Source organism: Hyla sarda, chromosome 9 (genome assembly GCF_029499605.1).
Source record: "Hyla sarda isolate aHylSar1 chromosome 9, aHylSar1.hap1, whole genome shotgun sequence".
NCBI classification, from domain to species: Eukaryota; Metazoa; Chordata; class Amphibia; order Anura; family Hylidae; genus Hyla; species Hyla sarda.
In genome coordinates this window covers 11,192,974-11,208,941 of record NC_079197.1, presented here as the reverse complement: position 1 = coordinate 11,208,941, position 15,968 = coordinate 11,192,974, and the positions used below count along the sequence as shown (strand labels likewise).

Below are 15,968 nucleotides of genomic sequence, written 5' to 3'. Positions count from 1 at the left end.
ATTGAGGGGGAGCGGGGCGGGCGTCAATAGGGGGTTGGGGCTATGATGTCACGAGCTCCCGGCTCCGGCGTTCTGAACAGTTTATTCCAAACACTGAGCAGTGGAGTACCCCTTTAATGTGTAAGATGAAGTGGTCAGTCCTGGGTCACTACTTCCTGTAAACTACGGGATACATCATAACCTATCAGATCCCTTCTCTCTCAGCTCCATCTGTATACTGCTGCTGCTATCTCTATGGGATCAGGATATATAGTAGTTATACACCTCTCCTCCAGCTCTATCTGTATACTGCTGCTATCTCTATGGGATCAGGATATATAGTAGTTATATCCCTCCAGCTCTATCTGTATACTGCTGCTATCTCTATGGGATCAGGATATATAGTAGTTATATCCCTCCAGCTCTATCTGTATACTGCTGCTGCTATCTCTTTTTAAATCAACTGGTACCAGAAAGTTAAAATGATTTGTAAATTACTTCTATTAAAAAATCTTAATCATTCCAGTACTTATCAGCTGCTGTATGCTCCAGAGGAAGTTGTGCAGTTCTTTCCAGTCTGACTACAGTGCTCTCTACTGACACCTCTGTCCATTTTAGGAACTGTCCAGAGTAGGAGCAAATCCCCATAGCAAACCTCTCCTGCTCTGGACAGTTCCTAAAATGGACAGAGGTGTCAGCAGAGAGCACTGTGGTCAGACAGAAAGGACATTCAAAAAGAACTCCCTGTGGTGCATACAGCAGCGGATAAGTACTGGAAGGATTAAGATAAAACATTTTTGAATTTAAGTAATTTAGAAATCTGTTTAACTTTCTGGCACCAGTTGATTTAAAAAAAAAAAAATAAATAAACAAAATGTTTCCCAGCAGAGTACCCCTTTAACCCCTTAAGGACGCAGGACGTAAATGTACGTCCTGGTGAGGTGGTACTTAACGCACCAGGACGTACATTTACGTCCTAAGCATAACCGCGGGCATTGGAGCGATGCCCGTGTCATGCGCGGCTGATCCCGGCTGCTGATCGCAGCCAGGGACCCGCCGGCAATGGCCGACGCCCGAGATCTCGCGGGCGTCCGCCATTAACCCCTCAGGTGCCGGGATCAATACAGATCCCGGCATCTGCGGCAGTTCGCGATTTAAATGAACGATCGGATCGCCCGCAGCGCTGCTGCGGGGATCCGATCATTCATAACACCGCACGGAGGTCCCCTCTCCTTCCTCCGTGCGGCTCCCGGCATCTCCTGCTCTGGTCTGTGATCGAGCAGACCAGAGCAGGAGATGACCGATAATACTGATCTGTTCTATGTCCTATACATAGAACAGATCAGTATTAGCAATCATGGTATTGCTATGAATAGTCCCCTATGGGGACTATTCAAGTGTAAAAAAAAATGTAAAAAAATGTAAAAGTAAAAGTAAAAAAAAAGTAAAAAATCCCCTCCCCCAATAAAAAAGTAAAACGTCAGTTTTTTCCTATTTTACCCCCAAAAAGCGTAAAAAACATTTTTTATAGATATATTTGGTATCGCCGCGTGCGTAAATGTCCGAACTATTAAAATAAAATGTTAATGATCCCGTATGGTGAACGGCGTGAACGAAAAAAAATTAAAAAAGGCCAAAATTCCTACTTTTTTTAATACATTTTGTTAAAAAAAAAATTATAAAAAATGTATTAAAAGTTTTTTATATGCAAATGTGGTATCAAAAAAAAGTACAGATCATGGCGCAAAAAATGAGCCCCCATACCGCCATTTATACGGAAAAATAAAAAAGTTAGAGATCATCAAAATAAAGAGATTATAAACGTACTAATTTGGTTAAAAAGTTTGTGATTTTTTTTAAGCGCAACAATAATATAAAAGTATATAATAATGGGTATCATTTTAATCATATTGACCCTCAGAATAAAGAACACACGTCATTTTTACCATAAATTGTACGGCGTGAAAACAAAACCTTCCAAAATTAGCAAAATTGCGTTTTTCGTTTTAATTTCCCCACAAAAATAGTGTTTTTTGGTTGCGCCATACATTTTATGATATAATGAGTGATGTCATTACAAAGGACAACTGGTCGCGCAAAAAACAAGCCCTCATACTAGTCTGTGGATGAAAATATAAAAGAGTTATGATTTTTAGAAGGTGAGGAGGAAAAAATGAAAACGTAAAAATTAAATTGTCTGAGTCCTTAAGGCCAAAATGGGCTGAGTCCTTAAGGGGTTAAGTGGCGCTAGAACATGAACCTTGGTCTTGATGGAAGGAAACTCTTTCTCCTTTCCAGGTCACTTTACGCAGGTGGTTTGGAAGGACTCTAGAGAAGTTGGCATTGCCAAGGCTGTGGATGGTAAAGGGATGGTGATAGCAGTAGCACAATACAGTCCGGCAGGTAATATCACCAACCCCGGATACTTCCAGAAGAACGTTCTGCCCAAGGGAACCCCAGTGACAGAGTCGGCAACAAGCCCCAGCGACCGGGGGACGTCATCCACCTATTATGTGCCCGCACGCGGGGGAGACGCTTCATCGGCATCTACAGGTAACATCTTCATAGAGGGGGAGATTTATCAAAAGTTGCAGAGTTGCCCATAGCAACCAATCAGATCGCTGCTTTCATTTTTCAGAGGCCTTTTCAAAAGTGAAAGTAGTGATGTGATTGGTTGCTATGGGCAACACAGCAACTTTTCCTCTGGACCGGTCAGAATGTACAGGGAAAGTGCTGAGATTCTGGATTTTATTACAAGACGAGGAGGCGAACATTATACGTCTTATAATCATTATTGTATCATATGTGTTTTTGCATGAAATAATTCTTTATATTAAAGGGGTATTCCAGGAAAAAAATACTTTTTTTTTATATATATCAACTGGCTCCAGAAAGTTAAACAGATTTGTAAATTACTTCTATTAAAAAATCTTAATCCTTTCAGTACTTATGAGCTGAAGAAGTTGAGTTGTTCTTTTCTAAGTGCCCTCTGATGACAATTGTCCAGGGTACTGACCTGAGTAGAAGCAAATCCCCATAGCAAACCTCTTCTACTCTGTGCAGTTCCCGAGACAAGCAGAGATGTCAGCAGAGAGCACTGTTGCCAGACAGAAAAGAACAACTCAACTTCAGCAGCTGATAATTATTGGAAGGATTAAGATTTTTTTAATAGAAGTAATTTACAAATCTGTTTAACTTTCTGGAGCCAGTTGAGATAGATATAGATAGATATACAGTATAGATATATAATTTATTTTTTATTTTTTTCCTGGATAACCCCTTTAATTGTTTTAATTCATTATTTATTTATTTATTTATTTATTTAATTCATGAATTTTACCACTAATATTTATATATATATATATTTAATTATTTATTTATAAATGTATATATTTATACACATTAACTATATACATTAATAAATAATGAGTTAAATAAATTAATATAAATAATTATTTCATGTAAAAACACATATAATACAATAATGATTATAAGAAGTATAATGTTCGCCTCCTGTCTTTAATAAAATCCATATTTTCTGTCATTAAAAATAGGAAAATCTCCAATTATCAGACGTAAAAGAGATCTGTGAGGTCAAGACCTGATGGCGTGACAGGGCGCCCACTAAAATGGTCACCCATGGGTCCGGTCGTGAAGGGTCCTTGGCCATAGCTTTGGGGGGGGGGGGGATGTCCATAGCGCAATACTCCGTCACTTACCCTTTATTTCATTACCCAGTGGACCCAAGAACATTTGCGCAGGAGTTCCTGAAGGTAAACAACGCTTACCGGTCACAACACGGCGCCAGACCCCTACAGCTGAATTCTCGCATCGGCCAAGATGCCCAAAAGTGGGCGGAGCATCTCTTAACCCTAAAGACCCTGAAGCACAGTGACACCTCCTGCGGAGAGAATATTTGGGCTAAAACGGGAAGTCCGTCCATCACCGTGACAGGTGAGTTGTGGAACAGATGGAACATTCTTTCTTAGGGTTAGGGTTGCCACCTGGCCGGTACTTTGGTTGCCCTGCCGTTATTTTTATATTAAAAAAATACCGGCAATGCAATGGCCGGTATTTATCCAACCAATCCTCCAACTCCCGGAATGTTGCACCATAATTAATATCAGTGTTTCTGAACCAGAGCGCCTCCAGCTGTTGCAAAACAAAAAGATACTACAGTATCATAGACTGGTGTTTCCCTACCAGGGTGCCTCCAGCTGTTGCAAAACTACAACTCCCAGCATGTCCGGACAGCCGTTGGCTGTCCGGGCATGCTGGGAGTTGTAGTTTTGCAACAGCTGGAGACACCCCAGGTTGGGAAACACTGACCTATACTATATACTACTATATAGTCCAACATGCTGGGAGTTGTAGTTTTGCAACAGCTGGAGGCACCCCAGGTTTGGAAACACTGACCTATACTATATACTACTATATAGTCCACCATGCTGGGAGTTGTAGTTTTCGTTTGGAGCAGCTGCTGAACCACAGGCTGTATCAGGGCATGCTGGGAGTTGTAGTTAGTAACTAACCGCAACTCCCGAATTTAATAAAAAAAAAAAGCGATCAAAAAGTCCCATCAAAACAAAAATGTTACTGTTAAAAACTACAGACTGGGGCGCAAAAAATGAGCCTCATACAGGCCCCGTATAAGGAGAATAAAAAAGTTATAGGGGTCAGAATAGGACAAAATTTCCCCCGCCTATGTGTATCCTGTGATGTCACGCATATATAATTAATTATGCAAATTAGCATGGCCGGTATTTTTTTGCAGGAAAGATGGCGACCCCACTTAGGGTCTATTCACACGTAAGGTATCCTGCACATATTTGATGTTCAGTTGTTTAGTTTACATTGAATTCTGCAGCATAAAATCTGCAGCTTCAAATCGTGCGCATAAAATGTGCGCAGGATACTGTACCTGTGAGCGCACCCTTAAAGGGGAAGTTCACTTTAGACCATCACAGCCTTTTGGACTGCTGGGATGCTGATCTGTTGCTATGGCAGCCACAGACCTTCTGGAGGCATCCATGACTGCCATGGTCAGACTTCTATTACAGGTAGGATGGAATAGACACAGGGAGTCTGACAGTTCACTGCAAGAACATACGTATTGCAGTGAATTGTTGCAATATAATTTAATATATAACATACGTATTGCTGTGATTTAGTGAAAAATAAAAATATTTCAATAAATTTTATTTTTAATGAAGGTTTTTTTTTTAAATAACCTCCCCCCCCCCCAAAAAAAAAAAAAAAAAAATTATAATAATAGTTTCTAAAAACAATAATAATAATAAATGTAAAAATAAAATAAAAAATTTTGTATTGGTGTCACCCCATACAGAGATGTCAGATCTAGTTTATATAGCATCATTTATGGTAAAAACACCATGATCGGGGGGAAAGAAAAGCCCAATGCCGGAATTGTTCATTTCGTATCCCAGAAAAGATTGTATAAAAATTCAATCAAAAAGTCTAATCTACCCTAAAATGGCAAAAATAAAAAAATCACCATGCAAAAAATCCTTATAGAGTCTCAAAGACAAGACAATTAAAAAAGTTATAGTAGGTCATAATACGAAGATGCAAAGCAAAAAAAATAATTAATTTTTTTCAAACATAGTAAAACAACATAAAATAAAAACAATTTAAATTTAGAATGAAAAAATTAAAGAGACATGGCTGTTAGAAGGGAAAAAGAAAACCATTATTTTTTTTTTGTACTCTCGTACGGATCTGCCATCTGGTGGTCATCAGTGGATTTGCAGTTTTCTTGTTCAAATTTTTTACGTTTATGCATTTTTATGATTAGACTGTTTTTGCACTGCCATCTGGTGTTTATCAGTGGAATTGCAGTTTTAACATCAAAGAGATATACAGTACATATTTATATAAATATATTTATAAATATTGAATAATATTTAAATATTATTTATATATATATATATATATATATATATTAATTTTTATTTATATGTATATTTATATATTTTTTTATACACATTATATATATATATATATATATATATATATATTTTTTTTTTTTTTTTTTTTATTGTTTCTCAGGACAAGAAGTTGCTGACAGCTGGTACAAAGAAGAAAAGAACTACAATTTTTCCAAGGCCGGGCACCAGCCAGATACAGGTATAAGATGTTTTAATTAGATAATATATTATCAGCAGCGCCACCGAGCAATATTTACTATATTGGTTTATGCTGCCATCTGCTGGTCAAAGTGTGCAATGCATTTATGTTCTGCAACTACATTTTACTAGGTAAAACTGATATATATAGTAATCCTGTTACAGTGGTCTCTGAACTATGGACCCCCAGCTGTTGCAAAACTACAACCCCCAGCATGCCCGGACAGCCGTTGGCTGTCCGGGCATGCTGGGAGTTGTAGTTTTGCAACAGCTGGAGAGCTACAGTTTGGAGGCCACTGTTTGATGAGATGGTTTGCCATCTTTTTATTTATTAATTTTTTCTTTTCAGGACATTTCACCCAGATGGTATGGAAGGCATCCAAGGAAGTCGGAGTTGGTGTTGCATCTAGCGGGAAAGGAATGTACATTGTTGTAGCCCAGTACCATCCATGCGGTAACATCACAAACCCGGGGTTCTACGCCCGTAACGTCCTACCCCGGGGCTCCAGGGTAACAGACGACGATGACGATGAAGATGGTTTTGTGAAGGATTCGGCTCCTAATGGTATCATTGCTATTCCAGGTGAGAATTTGAGACCATCAGAATGATATAAGATACTTACCCATAGCCCATCCTCAATTGTCTAAATATCAATTATTAGCTATATAGAGCAGTTTCCCCGCTTTCAGTTGTCACTTACATCATGCAGGGAGTGTGGAAAATAGATCATCCAGCCATTCGCTGTGTCTTCGTCCAAGTCCCTCTCTGAAAGCAGCCCCCACCCTACTGAGAGACACAGACCATGTGGTTTCTACCCTGCACTGATGCTTCCTTTAGTGCTGAGAAGTGTGGGTGTGTGTGTGTGTGGGGGGGGGGGGGGTGTGCAGCTTCAGCCAATTAGACACTGAATCTCTCTGCTCACAGAGCAGGAGGGTGGGTGCCGCTCTCAGAGAGGGAGCTGTGAGGAGCTGATCGGGCAGCGAGGGCAGAGCTGCAATGGCTGCTGGGAAATGTATTTTTCATGATGAAGGTGGAGGGAAGGGTTGTAAAGAGTATCAAGCAGCCAGAGAAGACAACAGGGACCACAGGAGCCCTGTATATCAGGGAACATATCCAGGCAGTTAGGTCGCTTTGGAGCAAATATATATATACATGTGTATATATATATATATATATATATATATATATATATATATATATATCCTAGAGCACCCCTTAAAGGTGGCCATACATTTTCAATAACTTTTGGCCGAGAAATTTTAACCCCTTCCCAAACCCATGATGTGCATTTGCGTACAAGGGTCTGGGGGGGGAGCAGGACGCGGGCTCGGGAGCTGAGTCTGCCATATCCGGTTACCATTACCAGATGGAGAACAGATGAGAAAGTGCACAACTCCGATCAGAAAAGATGTCACCTGTGGGTCACCGTATGAAACTGCACTGTAATTACTTACATGGTATACAGATCCTGTGTCTAGCTGGTATATACAACTATATGGGGACAATGTTAATCTTGGGATAGGGATCTTATTCAGTAACCGTACGATAGGTTATTCACTTACTGTTTGTTGGTAATGGAAGTATTCTTGTTGTGGTGGTATCAGGCCATGTTCACCCGCCGAAATTTCGCACAGAAAAGCAGACTGCGGATCTTATGCAGTTTTGCGGTCTTTGAGCAGAATTTCGGCAGAAAACACAGAATTTCGCCGAAATACAAAGACCCATTGACTTTAAAGGGAATTTAGCCACGGAATTCAGCAAAATTAACGACAGGTCTTATATTTTTTCCGGAATTTGGAAATTTTGCATCGGAAATTCCGCCATGTAAATGGGACAGCGGAACACAATGTGCAGTAAAATTTTCTGCCGAATTCTGCGTGAAAATTCTGCCATGTGAACATAGCCTTATCCGCCCTTATTGGTAATAGTAGTCTTTGTATTACAATTGACTATGGTATATAACAGTTTTTCCCAACCTGTGAGCCCCCAGCTGTTGCAAAACTACAATTCCCAGCATGCCCGGGAACCCAAAAGACGTGGCCCTCCAGATAACTATATCTGCCCTAGACCACCAGGGACTATACCATGAACTCTATTATTGCACTAGACCACCAAGTACTATATCTTTGGTTCACTTACTGCCATAGACCATCAGAGACTATATCATGAACTGCCTTATTGCCCTAGACCGCCAGGGACTATATAATGGGTTCACTAATTCTTTAGGCCACCAGGGACTATATATTTGGCTCACTTATTTCTCTAGACCACCAGGGACTATACAATGAACTATTATTGCTCTAGACCATCTCAGGGACTATATCTTTGCCTCATTATTGCTCTCGATCACCCACCAGGGACTATATCATTAAGTCCCTTATTGTCCTAGACCACCAGGGACTATATCATGAACTCGGCTGTCCGGGCATGCTTGTAGTTTTGCAACAGCTGGAGGTACAATGGTTGGCAAACACTGCTATAAAGTATGTGATTGTGTTGTTGGTACAATATTTCAACATTTGGGGCCCAGGGTCAGACTTAGTCTAAAACCGGCCCTGACTAGAGCAGCATTTCTAGATCTTATTTCCCCCATTGTTATCCCTTTCTTTTTCTTTTTTCAGATAAAGACCTCAAAACATTCCGAAAAGATCTACTAAATGAGCACAACAAGTACAGGCGCCAGCACGGGGCGGGGACCCTGCAGCTCAGCACGTCACTGACCCAGGAAGCCCAGAAATGGGCGGACCACCTAGTGGGGGTGCGCGCCCTTCAGAACAGCTCTACCGAACACGGGGAGAACCTCTGGTATCGCTGGGGCACAGACACCAGCCTGCCTACTGGTATGTCTAAAGGGGAACTCCAACAAAAAGGGAGATAATATGTTACCCAGAGCAGACCCCTAAACTCATCCAGACCCCGAATTATAAGAACCCCGACCACTACATTATCACATTTGCATCAGGATGGGCAGGGACTTTAAAGATCGTGAACACAAGGACAAGGCGAAAATAAAATAAATTAATAATTTTAAAAATATATATATATTTTTTGCTTCAAACTACTAATCTATATATATATATATATATATATATATATATATAAAACAGTACCCATAAATAATACCGTCATATAGTTGCCCAATTATTCCACTGTAGAAGGATCAAATATTATCACACAATATACATTACCATCATACTGGTACTGAACAATATACTGAGGCCAATGTAACTAATAATACCGCCACACCATGACCACTACCATTATCAATACACTGTAACTGAACAACAATCATTATACACTATAATACCCCCATACAGTGCCAAAATACCAGCTGTACACAGGCTCTAAGTGATTACAGTGCACCTTCATCCAGTGACCACAGATGACGACTTCTTTGGTTTTTACTTTTATTCTCCGTCTGGCCCAGACTGCCATGATTGCTTGTTTTAGCCATAACTCATCTCTGCACACCCCCACACCTCTACACCATCTCCCCATCCAGATGGTAATAGTGCCCTTTATGATAATAGTGCCAAGATGGCAGCTCCCTTAGTGTTGCACAGTAGAACAGCGCCCCCCCCCCCCCTATATGTCCCACATAGTAAGTTCTGCTTTTAGTCCCTTCTTATAGTAATAATGTCCCTTTTGTGCCCCTGCTTAGTAATAGTGTCCCTTTTGTGCCCCTGCTTAGTAATAGTGTCCCTTTTGTTCCCCTGCTTAGTAATAGTGCCCCTTTTGTGCCCCTTTTGTGCCCCTGCTTAGTAATAGTGCCCCTTTTGTGTCCCTGCTTAGTAATAGTGCCCCTTTTGTGCCCCTGCTTAGTAATAGTGCTCTTTTTGTGTCCCTGCTTAGTGATAGTGCTCCTTTTGTGTCCTTCTTAGTAATAGTGCCCCTTTTGTGCCCCTGCTTAGTAATGATGCCCCTTTTGTGTCCCTGCTTAGTAATAGTGCCCCTTTTGTGTCCCTGCTTAGTAATAGTGTCCTTTTTGTGCCCTGCTTAGTAATAGTGTCCCTTTTGTGCCCTGCTTAGTAATAGTGTCCCTTTTGTGCCCTGCTTAGTAATAGTGCCCCTTTTGTGCCCTGCTTAGTAATATTGCCCCTTTTGTGCCCTGCTTAGTAATAGTGCCCCTTTTGTGTCCCTGCTTAGTAATAGTGCCCCTTTTGTGTCCCTGCTTAGTAATAGTGCCCCTTTTGTGTCCCTGCTTAGTAATAGAGCCCCTTTTGTGCCCCTGCTTAGTAATAATGCCCCTTTTGTGCCCTGCTTAGTAATAATGCCCCTTTTGTGCCCTGCTTAGTAATAGTGTCCCTTTTTTGCCCCTGAGAGGAAAAAACTGCTTATAACCACCACTCTTTCCCATGACAAGTGTTAGTGTCCTGTTTAGCCGCCAGCTGGTCTAGGTCTGTGGCCTATGAGGCCCAGGAAGGATTGAGGATGTGGGGCTACGGGACAAGCCATTCACTGGGCCCCTGATGTCTGCCACAAGTTTATGGTGTCCTATAAGCCAGTGGTCTTCAACCTGCGGACCTCCAGATGTTGCAAAACTACAACTCCCAGCATGCACGGACAGCCAACGGCTGTCCGGGCATGCTGGGAGTTGTAGTCTTGCAACATCTGGAGGTCCGCAGGTTGGAGACCACTGCTATAAACCATGGGCCTCAATGTCTTATCAGAGTACATGGAATGGTGCGGGGCAGGGAGCCAATATCTCACCGCTCGGCCATAGTTTTCAACCGTATGCACATCCATCATTGTACGGACTCTTTACATCATTCGTCGTTTCCTTATCACAGGGAAAGAAGTGGGAGAATCCTGGTACAACGAGATTACAAAGTACAACTTCAGCTCCCCCGGATTCCAGAGCGGATCAGGTGAGTGGATCCCAAATTCCCAAAACCAAATAGTCATGGAATATCAGAGAATAACTCACCAGCACCGGGTGATTGGACATTCAGAGGGGAGGAGCCTAACTATCAGTTATTCATGATGGCAGTGCGCCAATGACTTTTTGGGGTAAAAAAAAAACTAAAACTGTGCCTATGTTGTCCATGGGCTGTGGAGTGCAAGTGCCTAGGGTCCTTACTTCCTAAGGGTGCGTTCACACGATGGAATTCTCGCGGATGAATTCCGCGAGTGAAGCTTCCGCCTGGCGGCCGCCGCCGTAGGTGCTTCGGCGCTAGGGCCGTGGGGCACTGAGCCGTCACCATTGACGGCTATGCAGTGCTCGCGGAATCCACGCAAAGAATGAACATGTTCTTTCTTTGCGCGGAATTCCGCAGTGTGAACGGGTCTCGCGGAAACCCGTTCACACTAATGTTAAAGTTCACACCGCGGAATTCCGCGGGAATTCCGTAGTGTGAATGGGGCCTAAGGGGGTGTTTTAAGGATGGGAACGCAAAGAACAGCCAGACAGTAATCAATTTACTAAAATGATATGGATACTGTATGGCAATATTATTTGGGCGCTATATGGCTATAATATGTGGGGCACAATGTGGAAGTATTATTGGGCAGCATTGGGTCAGCATCTCGCCAGGGGCACAAGGGGCACTAGGGACACCTCTGCATATCACGTTGTATGTCTTAGAACAGTGGTCTTCAACCTGCGGACCTCAAGATGTTGCAAAACTACAACTCCCAGCATGCCCGGACAGCCGTTGGCTGTCCGGGCATGCTGGCAGTTGTAGTTATGCAACATCTGGAGGTCCGCAGGTTGAAGACCACTGTCCTACAACGTATGATGTGATACCAGTATTAGCATTACACATGTGGCTGCTATTGCCTGTGCTACGTCATCACCCCCTTTATCATTCCTGTCTAGGGGGGGGGGCGACATTAGGGGCGTCACTTGTCAGAAGTCCCGGCAGCCACAGTTCAGGATCGGGCAGTACGGGTCGTGGCCACTATATAACAGGGACCAGCGGCTGCTGCTGTGGGACGGTCCTGCGACACTCCTGAGGACTGCCGCCGACTAAGGAAACCCGTTAAGACTAAGGAAACCCATTATGAAAACCCTTAAAAAGGGCTGTTAAAAAATCCCATTCAAGTCTATGGGATTTTTTGATTATCCGTTATCACCCGTTATAGCTCGTTATGAAAAACGGACGTTATTTGTGACGGGAGAAAAATATGCGCATTTCTTTGCGCATTTTTTTCTCCAGTCACAAATAACGTCCGGATGATAACGGATAAACAAAAAATCCCATAGACTTGAATAGGATTTTGTAATGGCCTTTTAACGGCCGTTTTTGTAAAGGGGCACTCCGGTGGAAAACTTTTTATTTATTGATTGATTTATTTATTTATTTTAAATCGTCTGGTGCCAGAAAGTTAAACAGATTTGTAAATTACTTCTGATAAAAAAAAATCTTAATCCTTCCAGTACTTATTAGCTGCGGAATACTACAGAGGAAATTCTTTTCTTTTTTGAGCACAGTGCTCTCTGCTGACATCTCTGTCCATTTTAAAGGGGTATTCCAGGAAAAACTACTTTTTTTTTTCTTATATCAACTGGCTCCAGAAAGTTAAACAGATTTGTAAATGACTTCTATTAAAAAAATCTTAATCCTTTCAATAATTATCAGCTGCTGAAGTTGAGTTGTTGTTTTCTGTCTGGAAACGGTGCTCTCTGCTGACATCTCTGCTTGTCTCGGGAACTGCACGGAGTAGAAGAGGTTTGCTATGGGGATTTGCTTCTACTCTGAACAGTTCCCGAGACAGGTGTCATCAGAGAGCACTTACACAGAAAAGAACAACTCAACTTCAGCAGCTCATAAGTACTGAAAGGATTAAGATTTTTTAATAGAAGTCATTTACAAATCTGCTTAACTTTCTGGAGCCAGTTGAGATATATATATATATATATATATATATATATATATATATATATATATATATATATAAAGTTTTTTTCCTGGAAAATCCCCATAGCAAAAATATGCTGCTCTGGACAGTTCCAAAAATGGACAGAGATGTCAGCAGAGAGCACTGTGCTCCTGATGTCAGCAGAGAGCTCTGTGTTCCAAAAAGAAAATAATTTCCTCTGTAGTATTCAGCAGCTAATAAGTACTGGAAGGATCAAGATCTTGCAATAGAAGTCATTTACAAATCTGTTTAACTTTCTGGCACCAGTTGATTTTAAAAAAAAAAAGTTTTCCACCGGAGTACCCCTTTAAGGGTTTTCTTAACAGGACATTGTAACGGGTCTTTAAAATGGAGCAACATATAGTGTGAAGGGAGCCTAATGTGTCTTGACACCCAGTTTGGAAAGCTCTGCACTAAGGAGTTCAGTTGCAATACCAGATACCACCTGGGGAGAAAAGAGGCGCTGTTTCTGGAATGGATGTTTTTCTATCTATCTCATGACCCATTCTGTGCATCTTTTCTCCAGGTAACTTCACCCAGATGATCTGGAAAGCGTCTTCCCAGGTCGGGTTCGGACTGAGCACAGACAATAAAGGGATGTACATCGCCGTCGGCTTCTACGACCCCGCCGGTAACATCGCCAATAAAGGATACTTCGAGGATAACGTGCTGCCCAAAAAGAAGTGACCTGGAACTATCACCCCTAACGTCAAGCACTCACCAACACTTGACTTTATTGAATGGTTCAGTGCGCCCTCTAGTGGCAGGGCCCCTTACTACAAGTGTCAGGGATTAGAAATGTATGAACAATTGAAAGAAAAACCCCACTTATGGCTAAATGAAGGGCATATTTATTAAGTGGAAGGTGTGGGCCTCCAGCTGTTTACGCTCCACTTACTTACGCATTCAATACATGTCAAGATTTACACGTCTGCAAATCCATAAAAGGTTTGGGATACCCCTTCCCCCCCCCCCCCTCCATTCTAGTACGCTCTTTTCTTAGGGGGACGGCTATTGCCTAAGGGGTGTGGCTTTTATGGTGGAATTTTTGGGATGCATGATCTGTACATAGTTCGCATTATGAAGGAAGTTTAGATTGTATGGTGATCTATAACAGTGTTTCCCAACCAGGGTGCCTCCAGCTGTTGCAAAACTACAACTCCCAGCAAAACTGGTATGTAGTTATTTAATGACAGTGGTCTCCAAGCAATGGACCTCCAGCTGTTGCAAAACTACAACTCCCAGCATGCCCGGACAGCCTACGGCTGTCCGGGCATGCTGGGAGTTGTAGTTTTGCAACAGCTGGAGGCACCCTGGTTGGGAAACACTGATCTATAACTTGAAATGCACTAGGAGGCCTATAGGGGGTGCCACCAGAGGTCTTGGCAGTTACTTCATAAACCGGGATGGCGGGGTTCACCCCTTTTTAACTCAAGAACTGCCCCAAGCCCCACCCCAACTCGTGTCACTTTAAAGGGTTACTCCGCTCCCCAGCGTCCGGAACTCAACGACCGTCACGCCCCCTCCCATAGGCTTGCATTGAGGGAGCGGGACGTGACGTCACGGGGCGGGGGTGAACACGGAAGTCCGCAACCTGCGTTCGGAACATTGAGTTCCGGACCCTGGGGAGCAGAGTAAACCCTTTTTTTAGGCCAAAGCCGACATGGCGGCCTCAGAGTGAATGACGTCTATTAACCACTATTTACAAGGGACTGTCTTAAAGGAATTTTCCACTTTTATGGGCAAAATACCATTGTCGAAAATGATGCCGCTTGGGATCTGTTGGCTCCATGGAGTAACGTACTTGAAAGGTCACAATAGTCAGATGGGTGAGGAGGGGCCCTGCTACGACTGCTACCTCTGCGCCCCCTACAGCTACTGTAGAGGGCGCAGAGGTAGCAGTCGTAGCGGGGCCCCAAAGCCCATGTCTTATCAGAATAAGATTTTGCATCGGGGCTCAGTAGCTACAAATTCCACCTCTGTCAGTGAAGGTCCATTAATATTGAGAACAAGGAGGCTCTGCCCCCATTTTCATTTAATAGGGGGGTCCCAACTTTACCAAAACCAATCCATCCAAAGCCACAACATACAAAGAGAAGGGGCCACCCCAATACAAGGGCTTGTTCTCCCCTCCACACCCTTTCCGTGACCCTTGGGCCTCTTCCTTCTAGTGGAGAGAGTCCTTCCGGGGACCAACCAGGACTGGGCTCCCCATCTCCAAGGGCCCCATAGTCCTTCTCTTTTGGTACTTATAACCTTGATCCGAAACGCTCACACGGTTTAACCATTTCTGCCAAGGATCAAGAATTTGAATCTATCAATCTTTATTTTTGAAATTTTTGTTGTTGTTGTTGTTGTTGTTTACGCCGCTCTCTGGACAAGGTACGAAGATCCTGTCTGTCCGACCACTAATACTCCGGTCTTAATTTGTTACCATGGTAACTACAGTCCTTGCTTTTTCTATTAAAATTTTTTTTTCGTTCCACCGGTTTCTTGGATTTTTTTCCCCCTGAAATTTGTCGTTTCTAGTTTTTACCTATAGATGAAAGATGATGATTTTTTTTTTCCAAATATTTTTTTTTATTCACGATTATTTATTTCCTCCCTTGTCACTTGTAGCCTTGAACTGGACGACGCCAGAACTCATCATATGTGGACCCAGGACCGGCGCCACCTATAGGCAAGGAAGTGCAGAGCGCGCTTCTCATGAAGGTGCCGCCCACGGCCACAGTATTTCTGTAAAGCCGCAAGTGACGCTCTTAGCCGATATATTTTGAAAAAAAAAGCTTTATAGAGAACCAAATATTGATTTATTAAATTATTTTTTTAAGTTTTTTATTTTATTTATTTTTTATTAAAGGGGTTATCCAGGAATAGAAAAAAAACAGAGCTAATTTCTTTCAAAAACAGCTCCCCGTCTGTCCCCAGGTTGGGTGTGGTATTACAACATGGCTCCATTCAATTCAATGGAACTGAGCTGC

The 15,968-nt window shown here is 42.4% G+C and overlaps 1 protein-coding gene across 1 annotated transcript in view; it reads left to right on the top strand.

Moving 5' to 3' along the window:
* LOC130290645 (uncharacterized) overlaps positions 1-15,484 on the top strand; it is a 71,184-nt gene extending 55,700 nt beyond the window's left edge. Inside the window, exons 11-17 of the mRNA XM_056538551.1 lie at positions 2,278-2,532; positions 3,718-3,933; positions 6,049-6,126; positions 6,475-6,708; positions 8,748-8,966; positions 10,917-10,994; positions 13,514-15,484. Coding sequence (XP_056394526.1) covers positions 2,278-2,532; positions 3,718-3,933; positions 6,049-6,126; positions 6,475-6,708; positions 8,748-8,966; positions 10,917-10,994; positions 13,514-13,674 — 1,241 coding nt within the window. The 3' untranslated portion in view covers positions 13,675-15,484. The remainder of the gene's footprint in view (positions 1-2,277; positions 2,533-3,717; positions 3,934-6,048; positions 6,127-6,474; positions 6,709-8,747; positions 8,967-10,916; positions 10,995-13,513) is intronic.
* The last annotated feature ends 484 nt before the right edge of the window (positions 15,485-15,968 follow it).